Source organism: Pleurodeles waltl, chromosome 2_1, assembly GCF_031143425.1.
Source record: "Pleurodeles waltl isolate 20211129_DDA chromosome 2_1, aPleWal1.hap1.20221129, whole genome shotgun sequence".
Lineage (NCBI taxonomy): Eukaryota > Metazoa > Chordata > Amphibia > Caudata > Salamandridae > Pleurodeles > Pleurodeles waltl.
This window is the reverse complement of record NC_090438.1, coordinates 129,996,913-130,011,014: the sequence shown is the minus strand read 5'-3', so window position 1 is coordinate 130,011,014 and position 14,102 is coordinate 129,996,913. Positions and strand designations below refer to the sequence as shown.

Here is a 14,102-nt window from a genome sequence, read left to right as displayed (position 1 = left end):
AGTCTTTAGGGGAAGTTGGTTTTACCTCCAATTACTAAGATTATAGTCTACTAAAAGCTGTTTCCTGGTGATAAGAGCTCTGGTTTGTCTGTCAAGTAGCGCCAATGCAAGTAAAAATACTGTCCTAACTGGGGTTCAATGCCCCCCACCCCCCGAACTCAAGGACCCGACTGCGCGTGAGACCCATAGCAATCTGCAAAATATGCTGCACATTGGTGGCCATGGTCTTTGGCACGCGTTCAGGGCTTACAATTCTTTCTATGGGGAGAGCATCATGCGTTGGCGGGAGGAGGACCAGGTTCCCTTTTTATCAGATTCTCACGCTGTACTTGTACGCCCCTATGGGAAGGCTGGCTGCTCTGTGGCCAACAGCGAAGGGAACTGACAGCCTTTCTACACCTTTCCGAGGACGTGGAGATGTCCCGGCGACAAGTTCAGCTAACCATCAATCTTGTAAGATCCCACAGTGGTCAGGAAGAAAAAAAGGGTGTTAGGCTGAGGCAGCTGTGGAGCTACAGTGGGTCCACCACAAGTCCACCCCATTGTGCAGGCCACAGCCTGTGCCTTTTCAAACATGGCTTCTGAATGATGGCTGTTTTTGCTTTTGAATAAATGATGACAAACTGAAATTGGTATGTGCTGTTTCTAACACGAAGTTAGAATTATCTGGAGGTAGGAGTTGGTGGGGACCACATGAACATTCCACGTGTATTAATATGAAAAATCACAGTATCTTAGGAGGGTGTTTCTTCTTTCTCACATACCTATATGTAGGCACTGAGAGTCCTGAGATGCTGTAATAGAGTTTCCTCAACCCACCCAGAAGCTCTGCAGCTCCATGACTGCAAAACAAGTTGAGGTGAAATAGTACACAGCTGAGTGCGCCCTGTACCCTCTGTCCCATATACAACCTGCACAATGGGCAGACTTATGCTGTCCCACTCACATCACGGTGTGCTTCTTCGCACCACGTCAGGGCAGGTCCCCTGCTTATACCTGGAGGGCTGCACCACATGCACCGCCAGCAGCGTAACACTACCATCTTAAGCCAAGGCTTGAGCGGAGCACGCTGCACAGTGAGAACTTCCTGCAGGAGCCTTCCCCTTCAAAAGGACTCTTTGGCTCTTTAATATAACAACAACACATATGTAGCTCGATTTTTGCTCAAAGGTGCAGGAATGAAACATTTTGCTTTTATTAACATTTCCTTTGCTAGTGGTCATGATCCTGGTGGTATTTTTAATGCACTATTAAATAAAAATGCCTTTAGGTGGGCTATTAACCAGTTGTGGTAAAAATCTCCTACTTCAAACATCACTGGGGAAAATGAGGCATAACGTCAGGGTTCGGTGCTCACCACACCAAATTCTGAACGTTTTGCTTTTTTCCAGCTCTTTCCCCCAATACATTTGTCAAGGCAATGTTTGAAGCAATACTCCGCTATCTGCACATAATAATAATAAAAATCGTTTAACAGGCATTATTGACTGAATACTTTCTACTGGGATATTAAGTCTTGCAATAATTTCTCAGTTCAGATTTCTATCTGGACAGGGCATTCCTGTAGGTTTCCAGAAAGGGACCAAAGTCGTCATGGGTGCCCCTGCGTCAGTTAACAGATACCCTTCAGAGGTACAACCCTCACAATAACAGTTAAGAAGTTGATATGCAAGCTTAATATGTTTTGCTCTGATAACCAGCTACTCATTAAAGATGCAGACAGGTAGTAAAGCACTCTGCAGCATACACTTTTTGTCATATTAATTCATGCAAAAACCACACTTGGTAGCACAGACTATCACATGACCCAGTTTGCAAAGGGTAATTTAGTGGTAATTTCTGGCATCTGTGCAAAATTCTTCAATAATTGATGCTCAGAGACTTTATTGAGTTAAGGCACAAATAGGAAAAATAAAATCAATCTTACAGAGTTCAGAATTGATCAATGATTATAATTAGAGTTCTGCAAAACTTACCGGCTGTCCACGCCCTCCTGGAAATCCTGGATCACCTACATCGCCTTCTTCACCCTGTCAGGGGTTAAAGTATTGAGCCGTGAATTACACAAAGTCTTGTGAGAATGAAGTGATAAACTGCGCATGGCATTAAAGATGCATCTAAATGTTGTAGTACATTATTTCAGACACCAAGGGACTGTGCAAGCATGGACAGCCACTGCTCCTTGCCCACAGTAGGCTATTTTTCATCAGATGATTGTACTTGTGTTTTAGATGATAGCGGTTGAAGAGGATCATCTCGACTTATTTAACAATGATCAACAACATGAATCTGGATAGACTTGAAACCTGTAAATTTCACCCAACACCTAGTCACTTGGATCCACCCTGGACACCCACCGCACACTCAAGGAACACACCACAAATAAAACCAAGCCAGCATGGTACCAGCTCTCAACTAACAAAAAGTGAAACCGTTCCTCTCCGAAAACAACTTCAGATCTACTGTTCAAGCTTTACCTCTTCAATATGGATGGTGACAATGCCCTGCTCCATAAATTAATCTATGGTGAGCTTAACATCCAGATAGAATGGGTGCCGGTTGTAATGGGGTGGGTCAGCAGGAAGAGGAGTTACAGCAGAGTGCGGGTGACATGGTTATATTTTCAGGCCCTTGATGAAGGTTTCTGCGGGGTATACCGAGTAGACTCCTAGCTGCTCTTTTCCCTTGGTACATTTTCTATTGCTTGTTTTTGAAGGAGTTGCAAGTGATTTTGCTCTTTGTCAGTATGAGATTTTTTCAGCCTCACGTTTGGTGTTCGCATATTGATTTATTAAGATTAGTGGCATGGGTGACTGCTTACACTTGTATATCACCAGTGATATCAGTGGTGTTAGAGGGAAAGCGCATGGACATTTTCCTAATCAGTCTATCTGAAGGGCATTCCCTTGGGGCAGGTGGTATGGGTGCCTAGCTGCAAAGATTTGGCATTTTCTGTTTTCTGAGATTGCAAACAGGTCTAATTCTGATGTAACCTGGTGTTGAAAAATGATTTCCAATATTTGTTGTTTTGCTTTCAAATCATGCATGTTGGTTGTTTGTCTGCTATGCTTGTTTGCTGTTAGGGCTATGTGTCTCTGAGTGCCCATTTTCCAAATGTTTTGGGATAGTTTTGATAGTATCTATGACCTCTGCCACCCTTGCTTGCTGACGTAAATCAGTTGTAGTGGTGGTGTCCATCTGGACTTGTACTGTCTTTCTTATTACTTATGCCTGGAAAGCCATTAGAGCCAGAAAAGCTATCTTCAGTTTCAACATATTTATGTGTTTTACTGCATCACAGGCCCCGATGGTCAGAGTCGCCCTGCGTGCTCCCCATCCCATGTGGGATGCATATATAATGATAGTCACTGATGGAGGTGGTTGTACAAAAGGCCTCCCTATTGTTACGTTGCTCGAGCTCCACCATGCTACTTCTTTCTGGACCTTTGGAGTAACAACCACTAGATCCTCCCAACTCCAGAATGCCTGTGGCCACTGATTATGTATCCGTTCTTGAACTGGGTTTATATGACGTTTGTCATGTGGAATTAATGCGATGCAAGATGTCTTCTTGGGCATATGTTTCTCAACAGTGCTCACTATCAGAAACTGCCCCTTCTAGTAGAGGTGAGTTTGCTCTGTCAATGCCAGGAACCTCTTAGTTGTGGGGAAGTGGGCCATGATCCTGAAAGGTCTTGCGCTTCTTAGGTACTGGGAGGGTTTACAAGTTTATTGAGAACCCTAGTTTGTGTAGTGTATGCATGACGTTTTTATCTTCCTGTGGTAATGTGTGAATGAACTCATCTTTACTAGCAAGTAGTATAGGTAGGGGTGTAGATGTATGCCCTGTCATCTCAGGTGTGCTGCTATTGCAGCCAGACATTTTGAAAATGCCCTGGGTGCTGACTTCATAGCAAAAATAAGTTGTTTCCAGTGAAAGCGGGCCTGGTTTATGCTGAATCAAAGGAATCTTTTGTGCTTCTTGTTCATCAGCACATGAAGATAAGTGTCCTTATGGTATATGGTTACGATGTAGTCTTTCAGCAACCATGGAATAACCCCCGCCTCCCCGAAGCGTAGTTGTCTTTAACTTCTGAATGAATTTGTTGAACAACTGAAGATCCAGAATCATTCTCAGTGTCCCGTTTTGGTACCAGGAACTATACCAAGTAGATTACCTAGCTCCTCTCTCCCTTTGGTAAGTTTTCTATTGCTTGTTTCTGAAGGAGTTCCACTACCTCCTGTTGCAAGCTGTTTTGCTCACACTTGGTGTTTTTTTAAGAGTTCACTACAGTGGCTATGTTGAATAACATTCAGTACGATAGTCAGAGACAGTAGACCACCATTCCTTGAGGAAACCTCTTATTCTTCCCCCCAAAGGAGTTATGTGGTGGGGTTTCCCACACTGAAGTAATTTGCTCAATGAGCCCACCCTTTTGAGGGCTGCCACCTTCCTCTGGACTTGCCTCAAAAGTTCTGACAAGGTGTTGAGGAGAATTGCCACTGTGGGGCTGCTGACTGTGGTACACCGGCATGTTGGAACAACTTCTATTGAGTGGTGATTTGAAAACCTCCTCTTCCTGACTGCCTTCTCATTGGAGTGGTCTCACTTCCTCTGTGGCGGTGTCTTTATACTTTTTAACCTGTTTCAGGGCTTCATCTACAGCCGCTCCAAACAGCTCTTCACCTGAGAAGGGAGTGTTTATAACTGTCAACTGCACCTCGTGCTTAAAACCTGAAACTTGTAACAAGGCGTGTTTCCTAAAGGTAGAATCCAGAGAGGACATGAGGCAGTATTGGAAAAAACATATCTTCTATGATGGAGTTTGCTCTTCACCTGTACTGCTGAGGGAGGTGCTTCATCAACTCCCTGTTTCCTCCCACTGTTGATGGCCATATTGATTGTGGCATGCATTTGAGCTACCTATTTCCATGGTATAGCAGCTGCTCTCTCTAACTTGTGTCCCACCATCCACACTCTTTTGCTTTTTTTTTATTTTTTTTTACAGTAGAGGGCCCATTGACTTTGAAACATCGGCTCTTTTTCTGACTGTGGCCACTATTATTGAGTCCACAAAAGCATTGATATTTATGTATTAGGGGACTTTTGAGCAGAGTTTTTGTTTTTTCTCCACTCTTTGAGGTACAGGTTTACATGATGCTTGCTCCCTAAAAGCCTCCCTACCTTGGTCTAGGATGCTCAGGAGCACAGGGAGGTAATGAATCTTTTTCTGCAATGTCAAGAGAGTTTTGAGAAGAAAACAAACCTGTGACTGTTCTTCCTCTAGCTGCATCTAATACTTGGTCGCAGCTCTTTTTACCAAAGTGTTGTACACTTCAATGCCATTAGGGGGTGAATGTTTCAAAGGGTAGGATTTGATGACCTTCTCGGGTGAACCATCGTCAAGGTGTTGGCATTTTTCCTTGGTGCTCTCAGTGTCCTGCTCATACATCTCCTCCTCCTCCTCAAAGAAGAATTTCTCTTTTTCCTCCTGGGGTTCAGGTGTAGTAGGAGGTGGTAGTTCGACTTGCTCCTCGTCTTATGCCTTGTCCTTGACTGGTCTCCGAGGGATTCAAAATCCTTTCAGGTATTCGTCAAAATCCCTCTTTGTCTGGATTATCGCTGCCATTTTGAATGTGAAGATGTTTTTTCGTTCAACCTCGAGTGTTCTTTGTACAGCATCGAGGGTGGGCATCTTCATTATTTTCAGAGTCTGCGTATCTTTCTTCGACTCCTTCTCCCTCCCACAGTCTTGTTCACCACTAGTCATCAAACCTGTGCACAAAGGACGTCCTCTACAGTGTCCCTATATAGGGGCCCATTGGGATTTTTTGTTTTTGACCTCCCTTCTCTTTTTGAAGGTTTTTGGTGCTGAGGATAATTTTGATTTCCTCAAGTTCAAATCCTTCGGCTCAGGCGCACTATGCTTTTGAGTTGTTACCTGAATACATCTCTTCTGGTCTCCCTCCCTCAACGTATTCTTTGACAGCACTTCTTTTTTCAGTTCAACAATGCCTTCCTCGAAGTCGGACCATTCTCCTTGCGCTTAATTTCCTCAATGTTTTGTCCTCCTGGTTCGAGAGGCTGAGGTCCCTGGGTGAATCCTGTGCTTGTTCCCTTGTTTGCACTGTGGTGTGATTCACCAGCCTCTGCTTTTTTCTGATCCTGAGTCTTTGGCTGGAACTTGGCAAACTTCTCCCAGGCTTCTGTGGTATGATCAGTCGACAGACAGAGGTTGAAGACATTTGTGACTCTCTTTCTGTGCAAATGTATGGTGGCATTTGGGGCAGAACCTAAAGGCGGTGTTCTCCATTTCCCTTGGTAATTCCAGCATCCCAGATGCACATTCTTCTACCTTCCCATTGCTCCCCTGCATGATGCACCTATTTCTTGCAGTGATACCACATAGTCATCCATCGTCCTGCTGCGGTTCTCTCATTGCTCATGTTTTTCACCATCTTCCAGCAGTTCAGCAGTTCTGCTTATCGATCTGTCGTCAATTTCTTGTTTGCTGATGGAGGGTGTCCTGTATCTGGAGACAATGTACAACTAGAAACATACATACAACACAGAAACAAAAAGCATTGGGCAAAAATGTACAGAAAATTTAGAGCATGCGCTTAGGATACATGCTTACAAACATTTCAAGAGAAGTGATACACTGTACTAGGAGAAAGGCAGCTTATGTGCTCATATAAAGGGCTGTACTTGGGCACTTGGCTTATCTTCCTTCTTCAAAGTGGTGAGATTACCTGACAGCAGCAAACATTTTCTAATCACTCATCGCTGGCCTAGTGCACAAAGCCAACCATTAAGAGGCAGGCCCTTGGGCGAGTAAGTGGGTGTGCAGTAGGAATAGTATAATAATACCTTTTATTTTATGCATCACAAGATTTAAAGCCTACGGAAAATCAGAGGAAATTATATACTGGGAGCCAGAGCAGAGAAAAGCTATATTCACAATCAAGCACATGCAGTATCATCTCACACAGGTATTTTAAAAATTGTGCATACGAGGAGGGAGAATGGTACAGAACAGAAAACCATATATTGGTATAAATGTGGCTGATGTTTAGAATGTGAAGCTACCCTAACATATCCTCGATTTTACTATCCTTGATTGCGAGACACTGGCAAGGACACCCAAAAATACACCTCCCGCAAATATTCCAAGGCAGGCATTAGAATAGTAAATTACTGTGCCCGCAAACATTTGGACATATCCCTGCAACTTTCCTTTGCTTTTGAAAGAAGCATGTAAATAGGCTACTTCATGGAGACAGTGATAGAAAGGGAAGCTTCAGCATTTGGAAAACAACTTTGTGAATAAAGTAGATATTTTCTGTATTTTATCAAATATTGCCAATTTAGATTCAGTATAAAAGCATGAGCCATCTAATTTGAATGTAAAATGCAAGGATGCATTCTCTCTGCAGTTCTAATAGAGGTGAATTTCACAGGACATTCGCATTTTGAGAAGTGCAAAGGTAAACATACATCTTTAGGTGACCTTATGTTTATCTAACATAAAATGATTAAAACATGGGTGTCAAAGAACCAGTTTAGTACCCAAAGGCAACAAACCTGCTCGCCTCTGTATCCTTTTGGAAATCCTTCAAACTCCATTACTCCAGATGCACCTTTCTCACCTGGAAATCCAACATCTCCCTATAGGGAATCAAAGCAAGAACATGCATGAATTTCCACTTCAGACTCAACATTAACGTCAGCCCTGATCGTGGCCAAGGGAGCCTAACGGGGAATATGTTTGATAGCTGATTTATCCAGGACCTGAGATTTGCACTGTGAAGGACCCTTCAGTCCAGGTTGACATACCCAGAAGGAAGAAACTACCTGCTCCCTGCACAGACAATGTTTCCACACAAAAGGAAAGGAAGAGAAGCCCATTAATACTGTATGAGACAGAGGTTGCCCAGTTTGTGAGCACACACGCCAACTAACACATGTGATGCATTTGCACAGCACTCCCTCAATATTGTAGAGTCGTCCACACTCGAGATCAGGATTGTTTATCGTCCACTTTTTTAGACAAAAAAATACCACATTACAACAAAATAAGGAACACTGTATCAGTAACCCCGCAACTAGAACTACTGATGAACTAATTTTAAGGAGCAAGATTACCTTATTATTACAATCCTTCCCCTGAGAAATGGGGAATATTTGTGGCAATCAGTGTACATCATCAATTCCTGCAGATTTTTCTTACACCTTAGGCAATTTTCACCAATGCTGAATGAGTCCAAAGGGTGAGTAAATGTATAGTGAATAGGAGTAAAAAGTTGAATTTGAGTATTATTAGATAGTAAACCATAACGCAAAGCTTTCCCAGCGGGTAGACATGGTTCTTCTTGGTGTACAAATAAAGTCTTCCTCTGGATTCATTAAATATGTGACCAGCCCATAAGTAGAACCATAGCCAAGAAGTAACATTTACACCCCCCCCCCCATCTTCCTATCTTCAGCCTTGTTGACTGTCTCTTTACCTTGCTGATATCTCCCAATGACATTATGGCCTATCCTTTCTCTTCTATGACCATGATGTGCACTATTTAATACTCTTATCATCTTTTATAGGTGGTTCTCATTTCCGATTCCTCTTTTACAAGTACTTTGTCCTCACGTTTGAGGTAATTCTGCTTCTCTGGAATCTCCTATTGTTCCTTCTTCTCACTAGTACATTTCCCCTTCTGTATTTCCTTCCAGCTAATATTTCCAGATTTCATTTTGCACCTAATATCACCTTATGTTTTTATATATTGTATTTGATTCCCTTATTCTAGTAACTGTCACCATTTCTAAACAGCTTCAACATACTTGGGCCATGTTCACACTTTATAACACTGCAAAATATATAATTCTTCATCATTATGAACATTAAAGGAAACCCACATTGTTAAAACCACATCATCAATAATTTGTGGGCGAGTCCACTGTTACCACTATTGCACTATTACCAACCCACTGAGTGTTTTGACACAAGAAAATGGGAAATAACTGTAGTAATGAGACTTTGGCCTCTGATCCCACCTTTTGCCCTCATTCTGGGTATTTTCCCTATGCCTATCTTACCTGTTTTTTTCTTTGAAAGATGGAAACTAGGGAATCAGGATAGCAGCTTTCCCACATTACCTGTGATCCTGATTTAGATGGTAACTCCTGATATCATCTGAGCAGAGATTTACAAGGCATTTGTAGTAAGCGTCTCAGTTTCTACTCATAAATGCTAAAATGTTTTATTTGGGAACAGGCTAGATCTTGCACATATTCCATTGACAGCCTGTTCAAAAATATAGCACTCTGCAAGGTCCAAGCACTGCGTATTTACCGATTGTATCACAAACCAAGGGATTCACAAATTGGGTCCATATAGAGCAGATATAATCTGACGTTATTTGTTAGATAGCAATATTGGTTTCAAAAATTAATTTGAATGCAAAATGTTTATGTTTCAGAGACCATCAATGAAAAGGCATTTACTAACTCACGACTGTCTAGATATTTCTAGGCACAACCATTAAACGTTTTTCTGTTGAAGGTTGTGAGATTTGTGACTTGGTAGTTTCTGCAGGTCTACTAACATCAATATTATACAAGTACCTTTGCACCATAACAAATATTCATTAATTTGACATTAGCACCTGTTTCACAAATTCTTACCCTTTCTCCTTTCTCTCCTTGAAAGCCAACCCCCATGTTTCCCTGAAAAAATAGGAACAAAAATAGCAATTAAGTGAAATCACATCGAATATCTACAATCTTATTTATTCACTGCTTATTAAGGTTGGAAGGATAAAGAAATAAGATTGATACGTGATTTTTCAGAAATCCGATCTAGCGAGGAAAAAAATAAAATAAAAAAGGCTCTCAAATGCCCTCACTATGCACAGGCTTTAGAAATCTGATAGCGCCATAAACCAGAGGTACTGGCCCCATCTGAATTTCAAATTGTGCAGTAATTTGTATGGGGTACTTCATCTGGAGAAGTCTCCAGTTGAAATACTGGAGAAGGAAATGTGGGACCGATTCCAATATGTTGTTATTCTTATTAATTCCCTGATATTCAGACTCATGCAACTAGCGCGAACCCCGGTTTTCATAATCCCATAATTCCTAGTTTGAATTCTAAACCTCTAGTAATGAGTACCTACGTACCCTGGAACGAGACTGCAAGATTGTTCAAGAACGTGATTAAGAAAGTCCATTTCTGTGACTGTGGAATAATCTCCGGAAGCCTCCATGACAATATCAATTTCTTTTTTTTACCTCTTTTTCACCTTTCTCCACTCTCCATTTCTCCCCATGTAATCCCCCAAAGCGGACACCCTAACAGGCTTCATCCGCACCAGGCCACCATGTTCCTGTGTTTTCACTCTGCAAATCTCTGGGTTGATCTCCCTACCAATGCTTTGATAGTGTAAAATCACTTTCTGGGCAATTCTTGCCAACTTCGCTGCAAACCTTTTCTCCAATGAAAGGCTATGTCCATAGAGGAAGAATAAATTATATATCAAAATTTTAACGTAATGGAATTATCCTTATGTCTTCACTGCACTGCAATACCCAAGATACTGGTCTACAGCTTCTATTTTGGGGAACCAACACCTTTCTAGGGAGGCTGCCTCACTGTTCTCATTTCCACAAATCAGTCACACTAGCAGACAGGTAGGCACCAAACTTTGGGACAAAGTAGAGAAGCAATATCATGCACTTACTCACAGCACTCATGCTTCTTTTAAAAGAACCCAAAAAGGCAAGAATGCTAATCCCAAAAGACAGGAGCCATCAACTCTCCGGGTTCTCACACACAAGGAGGTAGGTTGTTTCTCTTTCACAGGCCTTATTTTGTTGGTACAGCTACAGAGCTGGTGAAAACTGTTATTGAACAGGATGGAAAGACTTTTCTTAGGATCTATCTTACAACCCATCAGAGGAGCTCCCAGATGTGCAGTTGCTCAAGATGATCTGTATCATCAATAGCAAGAGCATTAAATGTTTTCACTATCCAACTTTCAAAGAAGGGATGTTGCAGAGGTTATAAGTTCAGATGTAAGAAGTTGAAAAGTGGAGTTAAAAAGTGAATCAGTTAACCTAGCCATGAATTATATAGGTATTCTTCATACAGTGTTAGAAACCTCATAGCTGCTGTCACTGTAACTCGTTACACAGATGCAGGCTGTAGGAAAATGGCTCCCTCTTGCAGTTACCCTCCACTTTTTGCCTGATATTGATGCTGACTTGACTGGGACGTGTGCTGGGACCCTGCTAACCCAGTGTTCTTTCACAAAAAATTTACCATTGTTTCCACAATTGGCACACCCCTGGCAGACAGATAAGTCCCTTGTAAAAGGTACCAGTGGTATCAAGGGCCCTGTGACCAGGGAAGGTTCCTAAGGGCTGCAGCATGTGTTGTGCCACCCCAAGGGACCCCTCACCTAACACAGGCACACTGCCATTGCAGATTGTGTGTGTTGATGGGGAGAAAAAGGCAGTCGACATGGCATCCCCCTCGGGATGCCATGCACACAAAATACTGCCTGTGGCATAGGGAAGTCACCCCTCTAGCAAGCCTTACAGCCCTAAGGCAGGGTGCACTATACCACATGTAAGGGCATAGCTGTATGAGCAATATGCCCCTACAGTGTCTAAGTCTATTCTTAGACATTGTAAGTACAGTGTGGCCATATTAAGAATATGGTCTGGGAGTTTGTCAAAAACGAACTCCACAGCTCCATAATGGCTACACTGAATACTGGGAAGTTTGGTATCAAACTTCTCAGAATAATAAACCCACACTGATGCCAGTGTTTAATTTATTACAAAATGCACACAGAGGGCATCTTAGAAGATGCCCCCTGTATTTTACCCAATCCTTCAGTGCAGGACTGACTGGTCTGTGCCAGCCAGCCACTGAGACGAGTTTCTGCCCCCCGGGGTGAGAGCCTTTGTGCTCTCTGAGGACAGAAACAAAGCCTGCACTGGGTGGAGGTGCTTCTCACCTCCCCCTGCAGGAACTGTAACACCTGGCGGTGAGCCTCAAAGGCTCATGCCTGTTGTTACAACAACCATGGCATCCCAGCTAGTGGAGATGCCCGCCCCTCCGGCCACTGCCCCCACTTTTGGTGGCAAGGCTGGAGGAGATAATGAGTAAAACAAGGAGGAGTCACCCACCAGTCAGGATAGCCCCTAAGGTGTCCTGAGCGGAGGTGACCCCTGCCTTTAGAAATCCTCCATCTTGAGATTGGAGGATTCCCCGAATAGGATTAGGGATGTGCCCCCCTCCCCTGAGAGGAGGCACAAATAGGGTGTAGCCACCCTCCAGGAAAGTAGCCATTGGCTACTGCCCTCCTGACCTAAACACACCCCTAAATTCAGTATTTAGGGGCACCCAGGAAATCAGATTCCTGCAACCTGAAACAAGAAAGACTGCTGACCTGAAAGCCCTGCAGAGACGACGGAGACGACAAATGCTTTGCCCCCAGCCCTACCGGCCTGTCTCCTGACTCGAAGGAAACTGCAACAGCGACGCATCCGACAGGGACCAGCGACCTCTCAGGCCTCAGAGGACTGCCCTGAACCAAAGGACCAAGAATCTCCTGTGAACAGCGGCTCTGTTCAAAAACAGCAACAACTTTGCAACTTTCTTGCAACATTTAAATACCTCACTCTTTCTGCCGGAAGCGTGAGACTTCACCATGTGAACCCGACGCCCCCGGCTCTAGCTCCAGAGAACTAACACTACAGGGAGGACTCCCCGGTGACTGCGACCTCGTGAGTAGCCCGAGACGACCCCCCTGGACCCCTTCAGCGACGCATGCAGAGAGAATCAAGAGGCTCCCCCTGAACGTGACTGCCTGTAACAAGGAACCCGACGCCTGGACAAAGCACTGCACCTGCAGCCCCCAGGACCTGAAGGAACCGAACCTCAGTGCAGGAGTGACCCTCAGGCGACCCTTTGCCTAGCCCAGTCGGGGGCTGGCCCGAGAAGCCCCCCTGTGCCCTGCCTGCACCGCTAGAGTGACTCCCGGGTCCCTCCATTGATTTTAATTACAAACCCGACGCCTGCTTTGCACACTGCACCCTGCCGCCCCTGTGCCGCTGAGGGTGTGTTTTGTGCGCGTACTTGTGTCCCCCCTAGTGCTCTACAAAACCCCCCTGGTCTGCCCTCTGAAGACGCAGGTACTTACCTGTAGCAGACTGGAACCGGAGCACCCCTGTTCTTCATAGTCACCTATGTGTTTTGGGCACCTCTTTGACCTCTGCACCCGACCGGCCCTGAGCTGCTGGTGTGGTAACTTTGGGGTTGCCTTGAACCCCCAACGGTGGGCTGCCTATGCCTAGGAACTGAGACTTGTAAGTGTCTTACTTACCTGACAAACTAACCATTACTTACCTCCCCCTGGAACTGTTGATTTTTGCAGTGTCCACTTTTAAAATAGCTTATTGCCATTTTTACTAAAACTGTGTATGCTATTGCTCTAATTCGAAGTTCCTAACTTACCTGTGTGGAGTCCCTTGCATTTTATGTATTTACTTCAAATCTTGAACTTGTGGTTCTAAAAAGAAATTAAGAAAATATATTTTTCTATATAAAAACTATTGGCCTGGAGTTAAGTCTTCGAGTGTGTGTTCCTCATTTATTGCCTGTGTGTGTACAACAAATGCGTAACACTATTCTCTGATAAGCCTACTGCTCAACCACAATACCACAAAATAGAGAATTAGAATTATTTAATTTTGCCACTATCAACCTCTAAGGGGAACCCTTGGACTCTGTGCACACTATCTCTTACTTTGAGATAGAATATACACAGCCAACTTCCTACAACCCCCTTATGTAATGGTACAGGTGAGGTAAAACAATGTGATGGTTCAATGCAGAAAGCCCTAAACGTGTTAACAAAAAGAATACATAGAATACGTAGGAAAAGAATTCATCCACTGCATAACCGGTGTTTGGGCTCAGATGTTAGGGTTAACTATATGAAAGAGGAACAGGTAAAGACAGACTTTAGACTCCCCTTGGTTAAACCTTAATCACTATGGGCCTGATTCTAACTTTGGAGGACGGTGTTAAACC

General features: G+C 43.6%; 1 protein-coding gene across 2 annotated transcripts in view; it reads right to left on the bottom strand.

The window, feature by feature from the left end:
• Window positions 1-14,102, bottom strand: part of COL4A6 (collagen type IV alpha 6 chain) — an 823,409-nt gene that overhangs the window by 439,536 nt on the left and 369,771 nt on the right. For both annotated transcript variants that reach the window (XM_069211616.1, XM_069211626.1), the window contains exons 12-14: window positions 9,683-9,724; window positions 7,586-7,669; window positions 1,977-2,030 (exon numbers count right to left, since the gene is read on the bottom strand). In XM_069211616.1, the coding sequence (XP_069067717.1) occupies window positions 1,977-2,030; window positions 7,586-7,669; window positions 9,683-9,724 (180 nt within the window). The remainder of the gene's footprint in view (window positions 1-1,976; window positions 2,031-7,585; window positions 7,670-9,682; window positions 9,725-14,102) is intronic.